The following is a 22,915-nucleotide window of genomic DNA, read 5'->3' on the forward strand; positions in this document are numbered from 1 at the left end:
TTTCGTTTTGCTGCAGGTGCTAGAGGGAAAGCCCATTTATGCAGACTGTTTTGGCAATCTGGTACCACTAACAAAGACAGGCCAGCATCACATCTTCAGCTTCTTTGCATTTAAGGAGAACCGCCTGGCTCTGCTTATTAAGGTACAACCTCCCAAGAACTCTTAATGTATTAATGACATCATATTAACTTCCAAACATGAAGCACGTTGGGGAATTTTGTGTTTTGAGCATTATGAAGTTTCACATCTACTCTTGCACGGCACCAGTCAAATACAGACAGATCTTTGGCATGGACTCTCCCTCAAAAGTGCATTAAATTAAAATGGAACCCTCCATTTGTAAAATGCCTGTCTGCCATGTCCTGTCCCCAGGGGTGAAGTAATGCGGAGGTCACTCCCGTATCAGGGAAAATCAAATGGTGAAACCTAAAAGGAATCAGGCTTCCTTTATAATTCTCTTTCATCTCTTTTTCGGCTCGAAACAAAACCGCTCCCGTGACCTGCCTGTCGCTGATAATGGGGCCTCTCTGCAGGTGCGCGACAGCACACAGGAGCCATGCGGCCGCCTCTCATTCACCAAGGAGCCACGGTCATACAGAAGCCTGAACATGAGCGCCATCTGCAACCTGAACATCACTCTGCCAGCCTACAGCAAGGTGAGGCCTCCTGCTAAGGGCTACTAACCCCTACCCCTAACCATAAGGACTACTAACCTCTAACCCTAACCATAAGCACTACTAACCTCTAACCCTAACCATAAGAGCTACTACACTCTAACCCTAACCATAAGACCTACTAACCTCTAACCCTAACCATAAGAGTTACTACACTCTAACTGTAACCATAAGGACTACTAACCTCTAACCCTAACCATAAGACCTACTAACCTCTAACCCTAACCATAAGATCTACTACACTCTAACCATAACCATAAGACCTACTAACCTCTAACCCTAACCATAAGAGCTATTACACTCTAACCCTAACCATAAGACCTACTAACCTCTAACCCTAACCATAAGAGCTACTACACTCTAACTGTAACCATAAGGACTACTAACCTCTAACCCTAACCATAAGACCTACTAACCTCTAACCCTAACCATAAGAGCTATTACACTCTAACCCTAACCATAAGACCTACTAACCTCTAACCCTAACCATAAGAGCTACTACACTCTAACTGTAACCATAAGGACTACTAACCTCTAACCCTAACCATAAGACCTACTAACCTCTAACCCTAACCATAAGAGCTACTACACTCTAACTGTAACCATAAGGACTACTAACCTCTAACCCTAACCATAAGGACTACTAACCCCTAACCCTAACCATAAGACCTACTAACCTCTAACCCTAACCATAAGAGCTACTACACTCTAACTGTAACCATAAGACCTACTAACCTCTAACCCTAACCATAAGGACTACTAACCCCTAACCCTAACTAAAAGGGCTACTAACCACAACCCGATATACTCAGGTGTAGCATTTGAGGCAAAAATGTGGTGAATATTACCAAAGTCATCCGTACTTTAAAATAAATCTTAGAAATATTTTTAAATGTAAAAAGTAAATCTACGATTGTGTTCCTATAACATATACAATAAGGTATCTTCATTAAAATTGTATTTATTTGTTGACCTGATACTGTTAGTTTAGTTGCCTTACACTACTTGTTTTTTTTTTTCTCTATTCCTGAAAAAGGATTCTGATTCGGACCCAGAGACAGATGAACAGGTAAACAGCTTCAATGTGTCTGTATTTAAAGACAATAACCTGTCTTTATGGCAGGGCAGAGAATGGGAGCGCAGTGCCGGAAGCCCCGTCTTTAGCCACAGCCAAAATCCTCCATGCACCCAGAGGATGACATCATTGAGCTCACAACTGAATGGGGCAGAGTAGTGTGTGTGTGTGTGTGTGTGTGCCATCTAAATTACTATTATGTTGAATGATAATTGTTTTTCTATTCCTCTCTAATAGACTGATCAGACCCATGACAAATGTAAGTTGTGCTTTTGTGATTGTTTAAATGAAAAATTGAATGTTATCTGTGAAAACTTGTGCTTCTTGTGACTGCTTTACTTATATACTGAATCTTTCAGATATGCCTTCAGCTTGACAGCAGATTCTGTGTATAATCATGTTCACTAGTACTGTAAGAACCTTAAACTTGTTATATGCATTAAATGGCATTAGCTCTAGCTTTGCTAAGGGTATCATGCTTTTCCAAATGCATTTAAGTGCTATTTAAGGTTTGTGTTCAAAATCAAAGTTTTGCCATCACCTCAAAATTCCACTGATGCTGATAGCACACTGTTCATGAGTCACGTGTCCATTTCAATTACATAAACATAGCACAAACTATTTCTTAAAATGAACAGTAAATTGCAATGTGGGCTATCTGGTTAAACAGAATGGTCTACATTATGTAGTTTGACATCAAAACAAACCCCAATTTGTACAACCATAAACACATTTTGGAACTATGGTTTTGCATCCATGATGACAAAATATAGTGGAAATTATATTTTTTTTATGATTTACATCTGTCCATCTTTTTCCATAACTGCTTATTCAGTGCTGGGTTGTAGTTAAACTGGAGACTCCCCCAGGAATTCCAGGACTATATTTTCTAAAATTGTATCCTATTTGCTACTGACATTCTTCCTAAAAATCCATCTAGTCTATGAACATCACCACATTCTTCTTGGATGATCGAAATAATGTTTTGAATAGAAACCACAATCCAACCAGGCCCATCTGCTTTTTTTTTATCTATGGCCTTGAATAATTTGTTTTGTGTCCTCATTATTTCATTTGAAAACATTCTGTGTCAAGTGTGAACATTAGTTTTCCATTTTCATTGTTCACTGACGAAGTTTGCAACAGTTTCTTAATTTCCCTGTATCTTTGTTCATATGTATATATCTGTTATGCCTACTTGTTATGCGTATGGGTAGCCGGTGCATGTATGCGAGAACCACCTGCTCATTGTATTTGTAAATGTCCTGTATTTGTAGCCGTAGTTTCTGTGCTTTTGCTGATGGCACCATCCTGCTGACAGAACTTCATTTTGTGCTGACTGTTCATTCAGTGCAAGGTTATACTCTCTTCATTGTGTGTCTTTTTCCATCTCTTTTGTTTTTTATTCATTTCCATTTATATTTCTTTTGACTGGAATTGAAGATGATCAAGACTCAGAGTCCACAGAGACATCGTTCCTGAAATCGCAAGTTCTGTGCCACTCTGCTGCACTGGCCAGTCCAGACCTGTCAGACATGTCAGAGTTGAAGCAGGACGTCATTAAGTTGCCTGCTCTTCTCACAGTGGACTTCACAGGAAAGTCGATATTTACTGGAGTGGGGGATGATAGAGAAACAGAGGGGGAGCCAAGAAAGCCTTTTGAAATAGTGGTGCGAGTCAGAGAAGGCTTGGAGAAGGTTGGCGAGATGCAGAAAAGCAGGGCATCAATGATGGACACAGTGACAGAGACAACACTGAATACTGTGGAAGGAAGAGAAAGTCAGGATGTAGAAAAGGTGGAGAAAAAAGTTGAGGAAGCTCCGTTTCAGGAAATTCGAATCAGCAGGGGATACTCAAGACCAAATACAACAAAAGATGTCTCAGGCGTTATCAACATCCTCAGAGAGGATCTTATCACATACCTGTCTGGGGTGGTTGTGAAACCGCTCCAGGAGGACATTGTCAAAGAAGAATTCACACAAGTGATTTTGAGTAAGGTCTCCCCACCTGAAATCAAAAAGCCAGCTAGGAGGAAACTGAGGGAGAGGAAGCACACTGAACCGGAACAGGGAACCAGTTTTGGGGCCATTCTTCTCAGGGATAGCTCAGACGAGCTGCTTGATGATGATGTCCTGGGCCGGGGCCCGGACTCCCCAGCAGTTGTGGAGACCCCTATTGGTTCCATCAAAGACAAAGTACAAGCACTGCAAAAGAAAGTGGAGGAGGAGGAAAACCAAAGAAGGATAACAACATTCCAAGGAAGAGTATATTCCGAGAATAAATCCTCTCCTAGTATCACTAAGAAAGAATCTAATTTAATGGAAGCCCCCTCCACGTCTCAGAGTTCTGTATCAGACAAGCCAGAAGAGGCGATGTCTGTGCGAGAATTGATGAAGGTCTTTCAGTCAGGACAGATAGAGTCAAACACTAAATCTGGCCTCTTTCAACACAAAATTCCAACAAAAGAAACCTTGCCATTTAGTGGGACAGTCTGTGGCTCCCAATCCAAAGAAGAAATAAAAACATCAGTGGCTCTTCATAGTGAGATAACAGATTCCAGTGTTACAGACAAAGTGCAGATTGACCAGGTATCCATGCACACTGTGTATTTTAGTGAAACCTTGAAATCGGAGCTGGAGGAAAATGCAGTGTCACCAGGTGACAAGAATGAAGATATTTCAGTCTGTAAAATAAACTCTGAGGACTCTGAGAAACTTAATCTGACTGCCACGACTGCCCCAGATATCACTGCAGAAGAAAACAACCTTGATACTACAGTCAATATGCAGAGCAGAGCTCTAGATTGCAGCCCTCCAGACAAGGCCATGAAGTTACATGACTACAGTTTGCACACAGATACTGAGGATGGCTTTGTGCACAAGGGCTTGGAAGAAACTCCAGAATTCAGCTGTGAGAGTCAGGATTATTTGGACAGAAAGTCCAGTCATCAACTTTTTGAAACCACTGAGTCAAAAGACCAAATGGTAGAGATTAATTGCTTTTCCTCTGAGGAAACAATAAAGAACAGTGATGAGTCTGCTATCAAAGTGGTTCAATTTAGGCAGAGAAACTATGCCCTCTCTCTAGAGGAAGAAGATGTTCCATCAGGACATAAGCCCTCTGAATCTTGGCAGCCCGCCATTGACACTGGAGACACCATTTTGAATGACAGTCAGAACCATGCCCTCTCTCTAGAGGAAGAAGATGTTCCATCAGGACATAAGTCCTCTGAATCTTGGCAGCCCGCCATTGACACTGGAGACACCATTTTGAATGACAGTCAGAACCATGCCCTCTCTCTAGAGGAAGAAGATGTTCCATCAGGACATAAGTCCTCTGAATCTTGGCAGCCCGCCATTGACACTGGAGACACCATTTTGAATGACAGTCAGAACCATGCCCTCTCTCTAGAGGAAGAAGATGTTCCATCAGGACATAAGTCCTCTGAATCTTGGCAGCCCGCCATTGACACTGGAGACACCATTTTGAATGACAGTCAGAACCATGCCCTCTCTCTAGAGGAAGAAGATGTTCCATCAGGACATAAGTCCTCTGAATCTTGGCAGCCCGCCATTGACACTGGAGACACCATTTTGAATGACAGTCAGAACCATGCCCTCTCTCTAGAGGAAGAAGATGTTCCATCAGGACATAAGTCCTCTGAATCTTGGCAGCCCGCCATTGACACTGGAGACACCATTTTAAATGACAGTCAGAACCATGCCCTCTCTCTAGAGGAAGAAGATGTTCCATCAGGACATAGGTCCTCTGAATCTTGGCAGCCCGCCATTGACACTGGAGACACCATTTTAAATGACAGTCAGAACCATGCCCTCTCTCTAGAGGAAGAAGATGTTCCATCAGGACATAAGCCCTCTGAATCTTGGCAGCCCTCCATTGACACTGGAGACACCATTTTAAATGACAGTCAGAACCATGCCCTCTCTCTAGAGGAAGAAGATGTTCCATCAGGACATAGGTCCTCTGAATCTTGGCAGCCCGCCATTGACACTGGAGACACCATTTTAAATGACAGTCAGAACCATGCCCTCTCTCTAGAGGAAGAAGATGTTCCATCAGGACATAAGCCCTCTGAATCTTGGCAGCCCTCCATTGACACTGGAGACACCATTTTAAATGACAGTCAGAACCATGCCCTCTCTCTAGAGGAAGAAGATGTTCCATCAGGACATAAGTCCTCTGAATCTTGGCAGCCCGCCATTGACAGTGGAGACACCATTTTAAATGACAGTCAGAACCATGCCCTCTCTCTAGAGGAAGAAGATGTTCCATCAGGATATAAGTCCTCTGAATCTTGGCAGCCCGCCATTGACAGTGGAGACACCATTTTAAATGACAGTCAGAACCATGCCCTCTCTCTAGAGGAAGAAGATGTTCCATCAGGACATAAGCCCTCTGAATCTTGGCAACCCTCTAATGATAATGAAGACACCAGTCAAACTGAGGCAGACCACACGTATAGTCCTACCAACCTTGATCTGCCGCTCAAACCACAGGACTTAGAGGGATTGAGCTCCTTGGCTGATGCATCCTTCAGTGTTAGCCACAAGGATTCCCTGGAGGCCAGTCCTGTTACCGTAGACAATTCCTCTCGTAAATCCCCCGATTCAATTGAACCAAGTCCAACTAAGGAATCACCATGCCGTGATTCCCTAGAAACTAGTCCCATGGAGCAAAAATCAACAACCATTAATGAGCTTTCAGTTGATCCTTTATTGTTTGAAGTAGATCTTCTACCAGATAAAATTCAATATGAGGATAGTGTGGTGAAGGACCATAGTTTTGAACGAACCATTCAAATGGAAGGAGAGAGTTCACATTCCCCCAATGTCATAATCTGTGAGAAAGAAAGCTGTGATATCACCCTTAAACCATCTGAAAGCCCATCAAACATAACTGCAACATTAACAGACTTGAAGCCTGACAGTGATTCTGAATGTACTGAGCTTCAAAAGCAATTCACCCCGGAGGAAGAGATGTTTAAAATGGCCACAAAAGTTAAGACATTTAATGAAATGGAAAAGGACGCTAAATCCGAACAAGATGCTATTAAAGAAGACCTATCTCCTGTAACAACTGAAATTGTAGAAGACAGAAGTCATCACATAGGAGTGGTGTCACCAGGTGAAAAAATATTGGAGATGGAGAATAAAAATTTCATGGGTCCAGTTATGTCAGCAGAACATTTTGTTGAAGTAGAACCTCAGTCCCCTGTTTCACCACAAGAGCATGTTGATTCTTTTGAGACCAAAGAATTATACCCCATTGATATATCCAGTGAATCCAGAAAAGAAACAGAGGTTGAAGGCAGTGAAGCTATAGAAACAGTTTCATCAAGCTTAGAAAACACTGAACATCAGTCAGGTACAGCAGAAAACAAACAAGACGACAATTGCATTGAACATATTCGGACCACATCCAGAGATGAGGGATTGCAAAGGGAACTGAATTCATTTATGTTTCAAGAGGGCAAGCTGTTTGAGATGACCAGAGGTGGTGCTATTGATATGACACAAAGAAGTTTTGAAGAAGAAGTGTTTGGCATAGGTTTCTTACATATAGACAAGTACCCTGCTGAGGAGGGCCTAGTGGATGAAAACAAAGAAGATACCATTGAGTGGAACACCGTCAACGATCTGAGTATAGCAGACGGAGCAGAGAAAAGCCATAAACCTGTGTCAGATTCACAAGGATGTGGACATGATCAGTTTCTGGAGAGTGGCATCAGCTCCTCAGAGAACATGGACTGGGATTCTGCTGCTGACACCTCCCCGAACACCCAAAGGCTTCTTTCCATAACCACCAAATCTGTTCATGCCGAACAGGATGCAGAGTCTCTTGACCACTCCCCAAAGGAACAACAGTCTGTCATTAGACTCTCCCCCCTTGCTGATGAGACTGTAGTGCCCCTCTGTAGCCAAGTGGCGGACACATCAGAGAACATGAACCAGATCCTTTCACCCCTGCATTCTCCACACCTGGTCTTACCTTGGTCTCTCAATTTGCAGGAGAAAGAGAGACCCAGTTCTGAAACACCAGTCAAAGCAGAACCACTAAAACGCAAGTCCTGCTCTGATACAGCAGTACAGTATACAGAGTCACTCAAAGTCAGAAAAGAACATCAACCTACTGTGCAGGGACACAGGAGCAAATCTGACTCAGATACAGTTTCCTTCAAAGGGTTTTTCAAAACCCAAAATGAGTATGAAAATGACTATTCTCGGGAAATTGACACAGAAGATAGCCTGCGGCAGCCAGAAGATTCTTCTGATAAGTTAAATGCTCTACTTTCACAGCAGTGCATTAGAACTGAACCTGGACTAAAATTCAGCTTGTCCACCTCAGACAGAGAGCCAGCCTTTGAAAACACATCAAGTATAAAAGTCCGTCAGACCAGCACTCCTGAACAGGGGTCTGTTTCTGATGATGTCTTTTTTATGAGATCGCGGGAAAGTTCTGTACAGATTCGGACCATTACTGGTGAAAATGCCGCACGTCAACATGAAGGTATCTGCTTCTTGGATCTTTCTTTCTTGTTGTAGCAGTAAAGACTTGATCATTTCAAACTAGTGTTTTGCACACAGTCCTGTGGTGTTTCCAAGTTTGTCTTGTGTTGTGACACATTGTGTTTGTCTCTTGTATCAGAGTGCAAAAAATCTTGGCTGACTATTAAAGGCAATATTATGTTATAGTCTTAAATATAGCATAGTTGAAGTCTTAGTATAATACTATACTTACTGTATATGAATGTGAGCTATCAAACGTCAAATTTCTGTCAGTAAATGGGACAGGGAACTAAAACCAAGGTGGATAACATTCAAATTGAACTGGATAAGCAGTAACTACAAACTGAATGCAGTAAGCATCACATACACACCACACTCAGCTGAGAGCTTGTCCGTGTGGCTAAGAGTTTCCTGCTCTGCTTTGTTATGGCCATGCTTACAGTTGATGCACAGGGTGACCCAGAAAGGAATGAGGAAAGGTTAGCTGTCATTGCAGACCACCTGGGGTTCAGCTGGGCAGGTTGGTAGTATTGTCATTAAGTAGCACCTATTACAGTTTGATTGTACTTATCGATATATGTTAATATGCATTAAGTCTAATCCATCCTTTCACTCATTATCTGATCTGCATATCCACTGGCTACAGTATAGACATGATAAGCTGAAATAATTAAAGAATATAAAAAATACAAATGTAATGAATAATTGAAATCTGTAGAGAACATGTGTTGAAAATGCCAAATAAGGTATAATGATAAGGCATGGAGTTCATTCTAATGGAATTATGCCTGACACATAAAAGCTGATGTTTTCGTGAAAACACTGTTGCATCTAGAGCTAGCACGGGAGCTGGAGTTTGATGAAGATCGGATCCAGCAGATTAGGGTGGAAAATCCCAATTCCTTGCAGGAGCAGAGCCATGCCCTGCTGAAGCACTGGGTGGAAAGGGAAGGCGAGAATGCTACAGGTGTGTTGTTGGGACTGGCCCCTTTGCACAGTAGAGTAACAAACCTTAATGACAGTGAGCTCCTTTTTTGCAGACAGCAGGTGTAGAAATGAGAAGTTCTGGTGAGCTCTAACCCTGTTCTCTCTGACTCTAATTTACAGAAAGTAATCTGAATAGGAAGTTGACAAAAATTAACCGCATGGACATTGTGCATCTCATTGAAACCAATGTTTTCAAGTGCAACCAGACATCAAGGACCTATGCAGAGATTGAAAAGACACTTGATCAGAGTGAAGGTACGTGCACAAAAGCAGCCATTACATTTCTGTGACTGGTAACTACTGCAAATTTCTCCTTATGGAGGTGATCCTTACTGCTGAACAGAGTATTTGCAGTCTTCACCTAATATACAAATGTAGGGCATCAACCAAAAATAAAGACAAATAACATTAGGTTTTCATCTATTTTTTATAAATATTGCCACTCGAAACATGTACTCTTATATTTGAAAATGACTTTAAAATAGAGATTATAAAGACACTTAAAAAAAGTTATTCCTTATGATTATCTATCAAGGAACAAAAATTGCAAAGTGTTAAAAGATGTCTGTGTGTTTGGCTTAGACTTGGACAGTCCCAGACTGATACGAAGGACTGAAACCACGCCCAAACCCCCCCCTTCCGTCTCAGAAGAAGATCTGTCAGTCTCCTCTCTGCTGGACACACACTGTACAGAAGCTCTGAGACACTCCCAGCGACAAACCTATCAACAGGATCAGCAGATGACAAGGTATGTCAGCCTAACCTGCCCATCAGCAATACAGGCAGTGTTTAGCTTATCAATTAATTATTAAGTCCATTATTCACATTCAATATTAAAAAAAATTTGGAAAATAAAACATTATATTAAAGCCCATGGACACAGAGTGAAGAAGTTAATTATACCCAGAGTTGGGTAATTCAGGTCCAGAGAGTAATTTCAACTGGTTAGTTGAATCAAAATCTTGGTCTGCACTATTACTCTCTGGAACTGAATTACTAAACTCTGATTATACCTGGTTTGAGCATCCAGAATCAGGAATACATACTGTCCATTGCTACCATTACCATTGAGCCGTACCAATTAACTGAATAGCTTATTTCTGTAGTAGGTGAAGGTTTTTGACAACAATTAGAATGTCGGCAGCATTTGTTTCAGGGTTATGAGTGTAATGGGTGGAGTTCCACTGACATTTGAAGAAAATGGGACTTTGGAAACTGGAGGCAGAAGCACCCCAGAGCAGGTAAGTCCTCAGTACTCAGCAGTAGGGTTGCGGAGGGTGGCAGCGATTTAATGTGAAGGCTTAAGACTCCAGGTGTGTGGCTGGCCGTCTTGTGTTAAATACTCACAAATGTTGCTGGATTGTATTTTGTGTCATTCTCATTATGTTCATTCCATGTCCATCATTTTTTATTCAGATTTCATCAGAGTTGTTCATGGAAAAGACACTTATTTCCAGTGAATCAAAGGACTCTCTTAACAGGCTGGGTGAAGACTCTGATTTTGCTAAAACACCAGCACAGGTTTGTCAGGGTTCACCAGGCGTAAGCAAAACAACCGAGAGGCAGTTTGTCTTATCGGGAAGTAGGCTGACCTCATTTGATCTTAATGAAGAACCTGAAATGAATGATAATGCTTCAGAGTATGAGCCTGTAGATCAGAGTCTAATGTCTTCTGTACCTGAGCCCAGTGTGAATCTCATTGGGGGAACTACTCAGATTAACCAAGGTTCATCTGAACTAGCTTCTGAGAATACTGAGGCCTGCCCAGGAGCATGGATAACCTCCCGAGACTTTCAAGAAGAGTCATCACATTTTGAGGAAACCTGCTATGAAAAGAAAATATCCTGTAAATCTCTGTCTGAAGTAGAGCCTGAGTTTCTGGCAGAATCTGTTCTTGAAGATACACTAGTAATGGAAGAAACACCTGATTTGGCATCGTCTGGATTAACTTCTTTTACAAATGGCGCAGAACTGCTGGACTCAGTAGAAACTCAGTCCAGATGTTCCTCACATCACCTGTTTGAAAAAGAAACCACTGTTATCAAATCAGTTTCTGATGATGAATCTAGCCATGTGGTATATGAAACATATCCTACAACCTTTGAGTTTGAACAACCTTGTCCAGTAACAACAGTTGAAAATCAAGTGGTTTTACCAGAATCAAGTGTTCTTGTGTTGAGTGAAATGACATTTGACTCTGATGAAAGTGCTGGTATTCCTCCATTACCAAGCCCAAGCAAGGACACAACTTCTGATTCCAAATCAGAACCTTTAACCTGCAGTGAATCTTCCTCTGAACCCATTCAGATAATGCCTGAAGTCCCAAGGGAAATTAATGAGGATGATGACAAGTTACAAAATTCCTCTGTTCAGGTATCACCAGAAATAAACCAAAGCTCACCTGATTTTGAACACATATCATGTAAGACACAAACTGGATTTAGTCCAGAATCGCTGGAATCAAAAGAATCTGAGGAAACTCAGTACAAACTCTCATCACCCCTCCATGATATTAGAGTATCTGTTGATCTGAGTTCAGTGTCTCTGTTTGCCAGAGAGGATCTTACAGACTCCAGCCAGGTAGCACCTGATATTCAGTCAACCCCTGAGATCAGCCCGGTTTCTCTGGAGATGACTGTTGATGAAAAACCCGACCTACGAGCATCACAGCAATGCCGCCTTGAGCAGAGTGAAGTGTCTTGTAACTTTGTTGACTCAGCAGACATGCTTGTTTCTTCAACACCCATACAAATTGAATGTGACACTACTGAACTGGAGATTATACCTGTTTCAACTGAAGCCATTCCTGTATCTAATCAAATTGTGCAAAAATCACTCAGTGACGCTGAGCTACATGATCCAGACTCTTTAGGATTTGGTGCTGAAGATACTTTAGCTTCATCAAAAATGAACTTAAACCCTCCTGATTTTGAACAGCTGTTGTCTGAGGACGATGACAATTTGCAAAATCCCTTTTTGCAGGTATCACCAAAAATAGATGAGAGCTCACCTGACTTTGAGCAAACATTTTCTGCTTTTGAGACACAAGCATTAAATGTAAAGATGAAAGAACCAAATAAAACACATTCACAGTCAAGCCTTTCACCTGTTATTGACATGAAGCCAGATTTTGATCTGAGTCCTGTGTCACCAGTCTTTACAGAGTCTCCTTCAGAACCTAGTCAGGTTTCACTTAAACTCCTCAGTGACACTGACCAAAATGTGCATGAGTTATCTGGTTCTGTTATGGATGCTCCAGGAACACCTCCAGATTCATCAGACTGTGAAGAAAGGTTACCTGAATGGAATTCTCTGCAAACTCAAATTAATTCAAATACGGATAAACCAAAGGAAATGCATTCTCAGTCCAGTTGTTCGTCATCTCTCTTGCTGGACAGAGAACCTATTGATGTATGTCCCATGTCTCTCTTATCTAAAGAATCTACCTCCCAAAGTAGGCTTGTGACATCAGATGTTCTACAATCAGCCCATAAGCAATTTCCAAGTCCTCCTGGCATAGCACAAAGACGACAATCTGAACCACAAAAATCAAGTGATATTCTTGTAAGCTTGAGAAGTCTGTCATATGATTTGGACCAGTCAACGAGACTGCTGAGCTCTGAATCACATAGCCTGGCAGATGGTGAACTAAACATAAAATCAGATGAACTCTGTAAATCTCTCATTGAACCTAGTCAAGTTCAACATGATGTTCTCATTGATGCTAATGCAGAAGGTCAACAGCCACCTGAATCTTTCATAGACGATAAATCAGTATCACCAAAAACTCACCTAACTTCTACTGATTTTAAATCACCTGGAGTGGAAACAACACCTACTAGATTTAGTCCAGAGCTGACTGAATTTAGGAAAAGTCCCTCTCAATCCAGTCCTCCAATATTTCTTGGAAAGGAACATCCCGCTAACCTGAGTACAGAATCTTCTGTCTTCAGTGAATGTCATGCTGACCAAGGCCAAGTGTATGAAATTCAGTCAACCTTCAATTTCGATAAATCTTCTACAATAGTAGATCAGCCAGCCCTGATGCTAGAATCAGGTGACATTTCTTGTGAGATCAGTGAAGTAACTTGTGGTTCTGCTGCAAATAGGTATGATCCTTCATCACCTCTCCAAGTAGAAAATGTACTTATGGATGTTTCTCCCATTTCACCTTCATCCAGTGAATCACCCTCTGAACCCAGCCAAGTTACATCTAAACTCATGAGAAAAAGTCTTAGTAGTCAAGACTCCCCTGAGCATGTGTCTCAGGATATGTTTGGATTTCAGAAAATTCTTCCAACCTCATCTGAATTAGAAAAGACAGGTAATGTATTTAGTGAAGAACTTGAGGAATACAAAGAAGATGCTGCTTTATTGCCTCTCCTAGGCATTGGAACACCTACTGATCTAAATGCAATGTCTCCTGTTCTTAATGAATCTCTGTCTGAAGCCAGTCAGTGGGCGTATGACCTCTGTAGAGAAGAAAACCAGGATAGCGAGACAAACCTCGAATCTGTTAACAAGAATATCCCTAAATCACCCAAATGTCTTAAAGAAAAATACGCTGCATCAGAGGTAACACATACTGTATTTACTTCAGAATCCAGTTCTTCCTCATCTTTGGCAGATTTGACACTGTCTCCCAGTGTCAAACCTGATTATGACACTCTTCAGGATTTCACATATTCAGCTGAATCAACTGAACAGGTCGCAGCAGAAGAATTCGAAGGAGAAGTTAATCTTAATGATGATGAATACAGAGAACAAACTGCACAAACTCTGGGAGAATCATACTTGTTCCAACTGGGGGATTCTACAGCCTGCAGCCTCACAAGCCAGGTAACAAAATGCAAAGGACCTGAGGTCCACAAAGCTGTTCATAGTCTTTCAGCCAGTGCAGATTTCTCTCGCGCTTCTGAAGACTCAGATCCTGAATACACGCAGTGGTTTTCAGGGCACTGTGAAGCACAAACCAAAGGATTGAAACCAGCAAGGGCCCACTCAGTGGGTGACGGGAGAGGCTGCTCATTCAGTCCCAGTAGCCAAGATTACCTGCACACTGAGCAGACCCAGATCTCCAGCACAGATGCTGCCATGCTCACAGAGGGCACAGGAAAGGCCCACTCCTCAAGCAGTGACGATTACTGGGATGCCCACGGGCCAGACGAGGTTGGGCTCCCTGTGCTGGAGGAAGTCCCGCCCCCCAGAGACAGTGGAGCATGTCAGCCGGGTATAGACCCGCCCAATCAGCTCTCTGCAGGAGAGCAGGATGTGTGTGAGGATGATGACGATTCGTTAGCGAGGGTAAGAGTCTGAGCATGACCCTTTGCTCCCCCACCCAGCTTCTGCCCTCTCCTGCATTCAACCCAATGTGCTAATGCTCAGCTGCTCAATGTTCTACAAAAACACAAAGACTAAACCTTAACTGTGCCTATGATTTATGTATTGCAACCAAGCCCTGCAACTAACAAATAAAATCATAGCCCATCTAGCTATATTCCCTATGTGAAGGATGTGTTAGTAAGCCTATATTCATAGAATGTTTTAAGCTGCATGTGTTTGTACTCCTCCTTTAGAAATACTGACAGCATTAGTGGAGGTTGAAAAAAGGTTACTAAAGTGCCCCCTAGGGGGGTAAAAATGCTGGCATTAGTTGCCCTTCACATGGAAAAAAATGATTTGGTGCCATCTGGGGTGCCCCCTTAATGTGAAATAGTATGATGATGCCCTATAGAGCAAGAGAATGTGATGAAGTGTCTTAATGAGTGCCCTTATTGTGGAGAGAATGTGATGCAGTGCCCTATAAGGTGCCCATACAATGATCTAAGCGGACCCTTTAAGTACCCTTCCAGTGGAAAAGGGTGCTGCTATGAAGTGCCCTTCTAGTGGAGAGAATGTGATGCAGTGTCTTAATGAGTGCCCTTCTAGTGGAGAGAATGTGATGCAGTGTCTTAATGAGTGCCCTTCTAGTGGAGAGAATGTGATGCAGTGTCTTAATGAGTGCCCTTCTAGTGGAGAGAATGTGATGCAGTGTCTTAATGAGTGCCCTTCTAGTGGAGAGAATGTGATGCAGTGTCTTAATGAGTGCCCTTCTAGTGGAGAGAATGTGATGCAGTGTCTTAATGAGTGCCCTTCTAGTGGAGAGAATGTGATGCAGTGTCTTAATGAGTGCCCTTCTAGTGGAGAGAATGTGATGCAGTGTCTTAATGAGTGCCCTTCTAGTGGAGAGAATGTGATGCAGTGTCTTAATGAGTGCCCTTCTAGTGGAGAGAATGTGATGCAGTGTCTTAATGAGTGCCCTTCTAGTGGAGAGAATGTGATGCAGTGTCTTAATGAGTGCCCTTCTAGTGGAGAGAATGTGATGCAGTGCCCTATAAGGTGCCCATACAATGATCTAAGCGGACCCTTTAAGTACCCTTCCAGTGGAAAAGGGTGCTGCTATGAAGTGCCCTTCTAGTGGAGAGAATGTGATGCAGTGTCTTAATGAGTGCCCTTCTAGTGGAGAGAATGTGATGCAGTGTCTTAATGAGTGCCCTTCTAGTGGAGAGAATGTGATGCAGTGTCTTAATGAGTGCCCTTCTAGTGGAGAGAATGTGATGCAGTGTCTTAATGAGTGCCCTTCTAGTGGAGAGAATGTGATGCAGTGTCTTAATGAGTGCCCTTCTAGTGGAGAGAATGTGATGCAGTGTCTTAATGAGTGCCCTTCTAGTGGAGAGAATGTGATGCAGTGTCTTAATGAGTGCCCTTCTAGTGGAGAGAATGTGATGCAGTGTCTTAATGAGTGCCCTTCTAGTGGAGAGAATGTGATGCAGTGTCTTAATGAGTGCCCTTCTAGTGGAGAGAATGTGATGCAGTGTCTTAATGAGTGCCCTTCTAGTGGAGAGAATGTGATGCAGTGTCTTAATGAGTGCCCTTCTAGTGGAGAGAATGTGATGCAGTGTCTTAATGAGTGCCCTTCTAGTGGAGAGAATGTGATGCAGTGTCTTAATGAGTGCCCTTCTAGTGGAGAGAATGTGATGCAGTGTCTTAATGAGTGCCCTTCTAGTGGAGAGAATGTGATGCAGTGCCCTATAAGGTGCCCATACAATGATCTAAGCGGACCCTTTAAGTACCCTTCCAGTGGAAAAGGGTGCTGCTATGAAGTGCCCTTCTAGTGGAGAGAATGTGATGCAGTGTCTTAATGAGTGCCCTTCTAGTGGAGAGAATGTGATGCAGTGTCTTAATGAGTGCCCTTCTAGTGGAGAGAATGTGATGCAGTGTCTTAATGAGTGCCCTTCTAGTGGAGAGAATGTGATGCAGTGTCTTAATGAGTGCCCTTCTAGTGGAGAGAATGTGATGCAGTGTCTTAATGAGTGCCCTTCTAGTGGAGAGAATGTGATGCAGTGCCCTATAAGGTGCCCATACAATGATCTAAGCGGACCCTTTAAGTACCCTTCCAGTGGAAAAGGGTGCTGCTATGAAGTGCCCTTCTAGTGGAGAGAATGTGATGCAGTGTCTTAATGAGTGCCCTTCTAGTGGAGAGAATGTGATGCAGTGTCTTAATGAGTGCCCTTCTAGTGGAGAGAATGTGATGCAGTGTCTTAATGAGTGCCCTTCTAGTGGAGAGAATGTGATGCAGTGTCTTAATGAGTGCCCTTCTAGTGGAGAGAATGTGATGCAGTGTCTTAATGAGTGCCCTTCTAGTGGAGAGAATGTGATGCAGTGTCTTAATGAGTGCCCTTCTAGTGGAGAGAATGTGATGCAGTGTCTTAATGAGTGCCCTTCTAGTGGAGAGAATGTGATGCAGTGCCCTATAAGGTGCCCATACAATGATCTAAGCGGACCCTTTAAGTACCCTTCCAGTGGAAAAGGGTGCTGCTATGAAGTGCCCTTCTAGTGGAGAGAATGTGATGCAGTGTCTTAATGAGTGCCCTTCTAGTGGAGAGAATGTGATGCAGTGTCTTAATGAGTGCCCTTCTAGTGGAGAGAATGTGATGCAGTGTCTTAATGAGTGCCTTTCTAGTGGAGAGAATGTGATGCAGTGTCTTAATGAGTGCCCTTCTAGTGGAGAGAATGTGATGCAGTGTCTTAATGAGTGCCCTTCTAGTGGAGAGAATGTGATGCAGTGTCTTAATGAGTGCCCTTCTAGTGGAGAGAATGTGATGCAGTGTCTTAATGAGTGCCCTTCTAGTGGAGAGAATGTGATGCAGTGTCTTAATGAGTGCCCTTCTAGTGGAGAGAATGTGATGCAGTGCCCTATAAGGTGCCCTTACAATGGTCTAAGGGACCCTATGGGTACCCTTCCAGTGGAAAAGGGTGCTGGTAGGAAATACCATCTGTGTCACCCCTACATGAGGGAAGCAAAGCTATAACGGGTACTTCTAGTAGTGAGAAAACATGGTTAAGTGCCCAAATAGCTGCCCTTCCAGTGGATAGAATGTGATGCAGTGCCATATAAGGTGCCCCTTCTATATTTGCCCTGCCCTTCAAACAGCCTGAGTCTGCCACTTACTGACAGTACAGGAAAATGTGCAGGAAGTATGACATAAGTGCAGGGAACCATTCAGAGAGTCAAATTCACATTGTAGTTCTGTTTCAGATCTATTATTTCAACTAATTAAGAAATTAATTTTTCAAAAATCTGTTTCGTGGGGATGGCCCAGTGATATGTTTCATTGGCTAAGTTTATTCTTTGTTCAAAGTTTGTTTGTTCACGGTTCGCATTTCTGTTTCAAATGAAGCCACCAGTCAGAACAGTTTCCTGGGCACAGGGCTCATTAGCAGATATGAAATCAACTGACTGCTCCATCTGCCCTCAAAGGGCTGCTTTTCAGTTTTTATATCTGCTATTGTCAGGTGCACTAAGATTCCATGGAAATGTTAATTTCTACTGGTTGTGTTGCCTTAACAAAATATCTTCATAGTATTCATTTTCATTTAACTATATCTCCCCTTCAGTTCTGTACAAAATCACTCTGTAGTTTCAGATGGATGGCTGAGGGGGGGGGGGAGTGCTTCAGCTCTACCTCAGTCCCATTTGACAGTTAATAAATATCACTCACCTGCATCATTATCTTAATTCCCAAATTGACAAGCACTTATGTTGATTTCATTTGTATTCCATGTCTTGTGTGGATGTGGTGTGTGACTCTGTGGGTTTGGAGAGAAGATCACTGGTTCCAATCCTATGCCAGCAAAGTGATGTCACAGCTGGGACCCCACCCCCCGTTTTGCATGCTTTAGAGACTGGCAGTTAACACTAATATACATAAACCGTAATATACAAATTAAGGATTTTTTTCCGTTGACCCAAAATAATGGTTGCATTTGGTATGTGGTATTGTAATTGCACAAAATAATATTGTTTATGTTCATTGTTTTGGCGTTAGTGTTCTTTTATTTTTACAGTGTAGTGTATTGCATGTTAATCTGCTCTATGGGTTTCAACAAATGTGCATTTTTATGACTGTCTGATTTCTGTTTCAGGGTTTTGCATGATTTGCGATGCTTGTCCCTGTCTGCATGCTTCCACACACATGTGCCGCAAGCTGAGACACACCTTTGATTGATCTAGGTGGACGTGATGCTGGACATCTCCCCACTGACAGAGACAGAGCAGCAGGCCACGGAGCATTGCAAGACTTCTGTGGTAAGTCAGCCGTTCTGTTACACTGATAAGTAAGATTAATTATATTGATCATTTGAATTTTGACATTTGCAAGCTATTGTCTTAATTGATTTGGGGTGAGTTTCCCGAAGCCTTCTTAACGCTACGTCGTTCGTTAGTTCTATCTTTTAACACAGAACTTAAGAACGACGTAGCGTTAAGAACGCTTCGGGAAACTCACCCTTGCTCTTTTGAATATATACTTGCAATACAGATGAAACACCCCATGCATATTTTTTTACGTAGGTCAGCATCATTACATTTTTTCTACATGGCATGCTGCACGGGGCATTAAAAATATGGTTAAATGTCATTTTCCCAAGTTTGATATGTCTCTGGGAGAACAAGGGAGGGCCTTGCGTTTCACTTCTTTAACCAATCACAGTCTTCATTGTATGACATCACTGCATTAATTAAAACCAGTGTTTTCTGCACAGATTTTTAAAGTACCTGTTTTATTTTGTTTGCCTCTTGTTAAGGGACGTGTCATAGATACAAAACATAGGAATATACTTACCTGCAAAAGCTGTAAGGAGCAATGTAAGGGTGGATATTCATGATGATGATAATATTAATGACAATAACAACAAAAATAATAAGGCCTGAACCAGCAACCTTCCGATCACCAGCACAGAGGCTTAGCTGGCTGAGCCACACGCTGCTCCCGGCCTGATGCCTTGATGGCTGGAAGCCTTCAGTTTGAAAAATGACAAAGAACGGCCCAATGTGGTGATGTCATACAATGAAAACTGTGATTGGTTAAAAAAGTGAAAGGCAAGCCCCTCCCATGCTTACCCAGGGACACGTTGAACTCGGTAAAATCAGGATGTCCTTTATCTTGCATAGGTAAGCAGGAAGATTATTCAAAAAGGACTGTCAGCTGATGGAGTGGAGTGGGAAGAGGAGGTGAAGAATGGGCAGGGTCTGAAGCCAGCCTGCATCAAGGATGGAGCCCAGTGCTCCACAAGGCGGAAGAGGGCTCTTAGGAGTGAAGGGGACCAGGCAGAGGTGCAGCATTCTCTCAGCGTCTCTGTAACATTCACAGAGGTGGATCGGAGTACAGTGAATGTCATTCTCTACAGTGACCTGTCCTTCTGATTTTCAGGTGACCTTCTGTGAGCCTCTGTCTTTGTCCACTGAAGTAACTATGGAGGCTGAACCTGAGCAAGAGCACAGTGTCAGCAAGGTGAGCAGCACCTAAACACATACAGGTTGCAAGGTGAGCAGCATCTGAACACACAGTGTCAGCAAGGTGTGCAGCACCCAAACACACAGGGGCTGTAAAGTGAGCAGCACCTGCACACACAGGGGCAGTAAGGTGAGGATCATCGGAACACACAGTGTGAGCAAGATGAGCAGCACCTGAACACACAGTGTGAGCAAGATGAGCAGCACCTGAACACACAGTGTAAGCAAGCTGAGCAGCACCTGAACACACAGTGTAAGCAAGATGAGCAGCACCTGAACACACAGTGTCGGCAGGGTTAGCAGCTCCTGAACACACAGTGTCGGCAGGGTTAGCAGCTCCTGAACACACAGTGTCGGCAGGGTTAGCAGCTCCTGAACACACAGTGTCGGCAGGGTTAGCAGCTCCTGAACACACAGTGTCGGCAGGGTTAGCAGCTCCTGAACACACAGTGTCGGCAGGGTTAGCAGCACCTCAGACATACTGTAGTTTCAGTTTTTTGGTCATGTCTGTATTTTTATTCAAAAGAAGAACATTGCAATTTCACAAGATCTCATTGAGATACTGAAGTAGGGGTTGCCCTCAATATGTCCATTTAAACTTACAAAATGGTAATTTACCAGCTTTCATTTGAACTCCTTTTAAAAAGTAAAGAGTAAGTAGAGACATACCATTTCAGTTTTTCTGCGAGTGAGAATTTCATTTAAATAATTTTTCTTAAACAGTCTCCTCTAGCTTTCCATCCTTTTACAGGTATTGGTAAAAAAAAAGTTCACATTGAATTATCCTTTAGTGTAACTACAGTCTTCATAATATGCTTTTTAAAAAGAATTGTCCATTGTGTTCAACTGAAACACACAATATATTATATGTTACATTAATTTAGCAGACCCTTTTATCCAAAGCAATGCACGAGTGAGAAGGCAGGGTTAATTGCAGACTCACATGTGCATCCATTCAAACTCTTCACTCTTGACTTTTCCGACCATGAGAGCTTGTGGCTTTGCAGAAGGGCCGCTTCCCAGGGGATTGCCTTTGATGCTGTAGGGTTTCCCCGGGTCTGTGCGTGGGTCGTGATTATTTTACGCAGGCCCAGGTGGTCTTAACCCTGCCTAATTCCCTTGCCACACGCAGGACACTGATGAGTAAGACGAGCGCGCACTCGGAGCGGGAGTCAAGCAGCTCCCAAGGGAGACAGGTCTACCTGGAAAAGCTGGAGACGTCCCAGTGACCAGACCATCTCCAACAGCATGTGTAGTGTCTGCTCCTCTGTTATATACATTTATTAGCCCCCCAAGAGTATTATTAACAGGCACCCACCCAACACTGGACCTCTCTATCTTATTATGACCCAGATCCACCTCTCCCCTCAATATCTTGCACACTTACTCCCACTATTTCAAACTGACCTGCCAATGTTTTCCTCTGAAAATTGTTGACCATTGTCTGTCTGATATTCTGTCTCTGTTTTATCCATTTTGACCAAAGATCGCTTTCTTTTGTGGTTTGTTTAAGGGGTATTTTTTTTTCGCCTCCTTGGGTATTTTGCTGCTGTAGAAATGTAGACTTCTCTGGGGGAATTCTAACATTGACCCAAGACACACTTGCAAACACTTGAGCTTTGATGCCAATAAGGAAAACAATCTCTTCAAAAGTGAAGGGTCGGGTCTTGCTTGACCGTGTGTTCTGTGTGTAGTCTTTGAGTTGCGAGAAACTGCAGTTAAACTATCTGCATATCGTCAAAGGATTTCCACTGGACCTTAACCGTCCTGGGCTGTGCGTCCATCTGTGTTTCGTGTGCAGGGCAGTGATCATCCCTGCAGTGTCTGGCTGTGTGTCACCCTCTTCACTGTCTGATTCTGACAAGATTGTAAGAATATATTTATGAAATCTTTACAATGCTTACAATGTTTGTATTGCATGAATTCAGGCTTTATCTCATTCAATCCCTATGCAAAGAGAGCAGCCAAATGTAAAAGCTGACGTTAGAGAAGGTTTAGCTAGTCATACTTACAATGAAGTAAACCATTTGAAGGCTTCTACATGTAGGACTAAAGTCTAGTGAGTAATGGTGTACCTGCTGGCATTGTGTAAATGCATTTTAGACATGAATGCGAGGTTAGCATAAGCCACCTGTTTCAACCATACATGTAAAATGGTGTAAATGACACTTATTTACCATACTCTCTGAATCTGTGAATGTGTGTGTGTGTGTGGGGGGGGGGGGTGGTGGTATTTGCAGTGCAGGCTATATCTACTGCTTTTACACTTCACTGTTTATGCTGTGTGTAGTCAAAAAAGACAAAACAGTACTCACTGTGACGGTTTACTATTCTATATAATTACTGATGTGTTCCCATGGTGATACCAGTTACGGAAAAGTGTAATTATAGATTATATATCTTTGAAGGCATGTATCAGATATTAAATTCATTTTGAAGAACAATATCTAAACACTAGCTAACTAAATAAAATCTACAAATGTGCTTGACTCATGTCCTGTGTATTCTTGCTCCACTCAATGTGCCAGGCCTATTTGCTTTTATGACACTAGAAAATGCCTTTACCACAAGGATTTTGAAAACTATTTTTCTACAGCGCTAAGCTTGCTTGGATCGTCCAGCTTAAGTTCTCTGATGTACCAATGGTAGATTCCTTGTATTATGTCAAGGGAAACAAGAGCAGCCTCTTTAACATGTTTTGCCGACTGCAGAAACAACAGATTATTAACTTCTAAATATTAGGTGTCCTGCACAGCTCCATAAGTCTCCAGCAAATTCATTCAGCAGAAAAATCACACAGTTGTCACTAGTGGGTTTA

The 22,915-nt window shown here is 42.6% G+C and overlaps 1 protein-coding gene across 4 annotated transcripts in view; it reads left to right on the forward strand.

Annotated features, from left to right (window-relative positions):
- ank2a (ankyrin 2a, neuronal) overlaps positions 1 to 22,586 on the forward strand; it is a 46,292-nt gene extending 23,706 nt beyond the window's left edge. For 2 of the 4 annotated variants that reach the window (XM_023798341.2, XM_072707528.1), the window contains 15 exons: positions 17 to 142; positions 534 to 656; positions 1,711 to 1,743; positions 1,987 to 2,008; positions 3,193 to 8,277; positions 8,719 to 8,796; positions 9,112 to 9,243; positions 9,384 to 9,518; positions 9,846 to 10,011; positions 10,420 to 10,504; positions 10,680 to 10,784; positions 18,817 to 18,891; positions 19,756 to 19,917; positions 20,015 to 20,095; positions 21,230 to 22,586. In XM_023798341.2, the coding sequence (XP_023654109.2) occupies positions 17 to 142; positions 534 to 656; positions 1,711 to 1,743; positions 1,987 to 2,008; positions 3,193 to 8,277; positions 8,719 to 8,796; positions 9,112 to 9,243; positions 9,384 to 9,518; positions 9,846 to 10,011; positions 10,420 to 10,504; positions 10,680 to 10,784; positions 18,817 to 18,891; positions 19,756 to 19,917; positions 20,015 to 20,095; positions 21,230 to 21,244 (6,423 nt within the window). In that variant the 3' untranslated portion in view covers positions 21,245 to 22,586. The remainder of the gene's footprint in view (positions 1 to 16; positions 143 to 533; positions 657 to 1,710; positions 1,744 to 1,986; positions 2,009 to 3,192; positions 8,278 to 8,718; positions 8,797 to 9,111; positions 9,244 to 9,383; positions 9,519 to 9,845; positions 10,012 to 10,419; positions 10,505 to 10,679; positions 10,785 to 18,816; positions 18,892 to 19,755; positions 19,918 to 20,014; positions 20,096 to 21,229) is intronic. The other 2 variants (XM_072707527.1, XM_072707529.1) reach the window with 2 other exon arrangements.
- Positions 22,587 to 22,915: the final 329 nt, after the last annotated feature.

This window comes from Paramormyrops kingsleyae, chromosome 25 (assembly GCF_048594095.1).
Source record: "Paramormyrops kingsleyae isolate MSU_618 chromosome 25, PKINGS_0.4, whole genome shotgun sequence".
In the NCBI taxonomy this organism is placed as follows: Eukaryota; Metazoa; Chordata; class Actinopteri; order Osteoglossiformes; family Mormyridae; genus Paramormyrops; species Paramormyrops kingsleyae.